General features: G+C 42.0%; 1 protein-coding gene across 3 annotated transcripts in view; it reads right to left on the bottom strand.

Annotated features, from left to right (window-relative positions):
- The window catches only part of IP6K1 (inositol hexakisphosphate kinase 1), a 64,364-nt gene that overhangs the window by 12,991 nt on the left and 48,484 nt on the right, over positions 1-2,889 (bottom strand). For all 3 annotated transcript variants that reach the window (XM_012638467.1, XM_012638485.1, XM_012638477.1), the window contains one exon: positions 1,271-1,481. In XM_012638467.1, coding sequence (XP_012493921.1) covers positions 1,271-1,481 — 211 coding nt within the window. The remainder of the gene's footprint in view (positions 1-1,270; positions 1,482-2,889) is intronic.

Genomic DNA, 2,889 nt, shown 5'->3' on the forward strand with positions numbered 1-2,889 from the left:
TTTAGAAAGCTCATATTAGTTTTAGTTCACATTAATTTTATTTTTTTTTACAATTCAATAGTTTTTTGGTATATCCCCATCACCACTACCTAACTTTCAGAACATTATCACCCGAAAAACAAAAACCCTGCCACCATTAACAGTCATCTCCTACTCCCCACTACCTCCAACCCTTAACTACTAATGAAAACAACCACTAACTGCTTTTTCTATAGATTTGCCTGTTCTGAACATTTTATTAATATATAAATGGAATCATGCCACATATTTGTGGTCTTTTGTGTCTGGCTTCTTTCATTTAACATGTTTTCACCATCCATCCATGTTGCAGCATGTATCGGTACTCCATTCCTTTTTATGGCTGAATAATATTCCATTGTATGGATATATCGTGTTTTGTTTATCCATTCACCAGTTGATGGATACTTGGGTTGTTTCTACTTTCTGGCTATTAGGAATAATGTTAAGAATACATGTGTACAAGTTTTGTGTGAATTTATGTATACAATTCTTCTGGGTATACACCAGGATGGAATCACCAGGTTTAACTTTTTGAAGAACTGCCAAGTTGTTTCCCAAGTGGCTGTACCACTTGACATTGCCACCACCAATATAAGAAGGTTCCAATTTCTCCACATCCTCATCAACACTTTTATTGCCTATCCTTTTGATTATATTCATCCTAGTGGGAGTTCACATTCATTTCTGCATGAAATACCAAGAAACAATTCTTTGTAAAGACTTCCTGATCTACGAGAAAAAAATTAATTTCTAACACAATTAACTAAATTTTAAGTGCAAGGAAAGGGTTAAATGACTGATATTCTCAGAAAGGTCTGACACAAACCCATTAGGGAATGCTAGTCTGGATGGACTCTCATGGCCCTGGAGCTCAGACATCCTGCAGGTCAGAAAACATTTGGAGCCTCACTGTAGACCAGTGGGTTTCAACCTTTTGTCTCATGAAGGGTGAGATATAACAAAGCCAGAGGACCTTTTGTCACTAGCACAAGGCATCCCTGATTCTGAAGGGCTCAGAGAGCTTCACTTTCTCTATTGACCAGCTACAGCCATACCCAAAGGAGGCATCACTGGGGTGATGTGACACACAAGGGAGGCCACACCCGTGTGGGTGTCCCAAGAATACCAGTCATCTTCCCCAGCCTTGTGCCTTGCTGCCCCATGATGTGCCAGGACCCTAGAGATGTTCTGAGTGCTTGTGCCAGTAGGCCAAGACATGCACCTGCAGCTTTGTTTGCCACCCTCTTACCTCTCAGAGGTCTCAAGAGACAGGCTGGCTTTCTCCTCCTTGTGGTCACTGCCACTGCCTGACCGGTGCAGGCTCCGGCGGGAGTGTTTTCGCCGAGGTTGCTCCCGTTCTGGTGTATCATCCTGCTCCACAGTCTCACTTTCCACATAAGGGTAGGCCACCAAGTTGATGTAGCCGTCACTGTCTCCCTCAAAACAGACAGATACCACGCCTGTTGAAAAAAAGGCAGCCAGTCAACAAATGTCAACACAGGCTGGGTCCATACAGCATAGGCTGTCAGCACTCACTTTCCTGTAGCACACAGACATCACCTATCCTGAACCAACTGTAGACTGATGTAGGAACAACAGCCATCATCTTTCGAGAAGACAGATGATCACCCTTTGATCTCAGATAAATCTGTATTTATTTCCCTCTTTTATCTAGCCCTCTCACTTTCAATTATTGATTTCTACACCTGTTCTCCAGGTGACATCCATATCTGGCATAACTTAACCCTCTACTTATTTAACTGCTTTACGATACCACCATTTCCTATCTGTATTCTCCTTTAGATCTTGTTTCCTCCTGCCTGACAGTGTCATCTAGAGAGATAATGATACTTTTCCCTCTAAGATAGTCTCAAAAATATGTGCTCTGCCCACACTGAGCATCAGGCTATTCTAGAATACAGAACTCCTACCCCTGGCATCTCTAAGATGAAATACTGTTCAGTTTTCCATGCTATACCCATGGAAAACAATTTGTTGTTATCATTTTTATCAAACAGGTTGTTTGTAGTGTCTTCTGAATCATAGCATTGAGTTAAAACACAAACAATACCCAAATACCTAACTTGAGGAGGTTTAAATTAAAAAAATGTCCAGGACGCCCTTTGTCTAACTTCCACATCCCACCTTTTGTCAGCTACATTTCTACTTTTACCCTCTTGGTATGGACAATTGGCTATAATCTAAAAATTAGATTGATAAACATTTATAAATATGTCAATATGCCAGACCAGGAATATTTTTCTCTGGTTCATTTTCTTCTCCAGGTGGGGACTGCCCCAATCCATGGGCCCTTTTGGGGAAAAAAAATCCTTCCAACATCAAAATGAAATGGATTTTTTCCTCTTTCTCACAGTCCCATTACATTGCTTAAACTCATGCCTCACTTTAAAGGGCTTCACACACGTATCCCGGCTTTCCTATGTAGATGGCTGTCTCTTCAGCAAGTTATTCTTGTGTATTCCTCTGTCTTTACCAGAGCCTCAATTTTGTTCAAGTTTGAATGCCCTCCACTCGTGTCTCCTAGCCTCCCCCTCACACTCTGATCAAGAGTTCTCCAGGCCTGCCACACAGCTCTCATGCTGGGCCCTGTGCTGCTGCAGCCAACCCAGGGTAAAAGCCATCCTTCATCCTTTCTATGAGCCTCTACTTTTCCCCTGTCTTGATTTACTCCTGGTTGGCTGGATTTTTTTTTTTTTTTTTTTTTTTGAGATAGGGTTTTGCTCTCTTGCCCAAGCTAGAGTACAATGGCACCATCATAGCTCACTGTAACCTCAAGTGATCCTCCTGCCTCAGCCTCCCAAGTATAATAGCTGGGACTACAGGTACATGCCACCAAGTCTGGCTAAT

The sequence above is a fragment of the Propithecus coquereli genome, unplaced genomic scaffold (genome assembly GCF_000956105.1).
Source record: "Propithecus coquereli isolate 6110/MARCELLA unplaced genomic scaffold, Pcoq_1.0 Scaffold1, whole genome shotgun sequence".
NCBI lineage: Eukaryota > Metazoa > Chordata > Mammalia > Primates > Indriidae > Propithecus > Propithecus coquereli.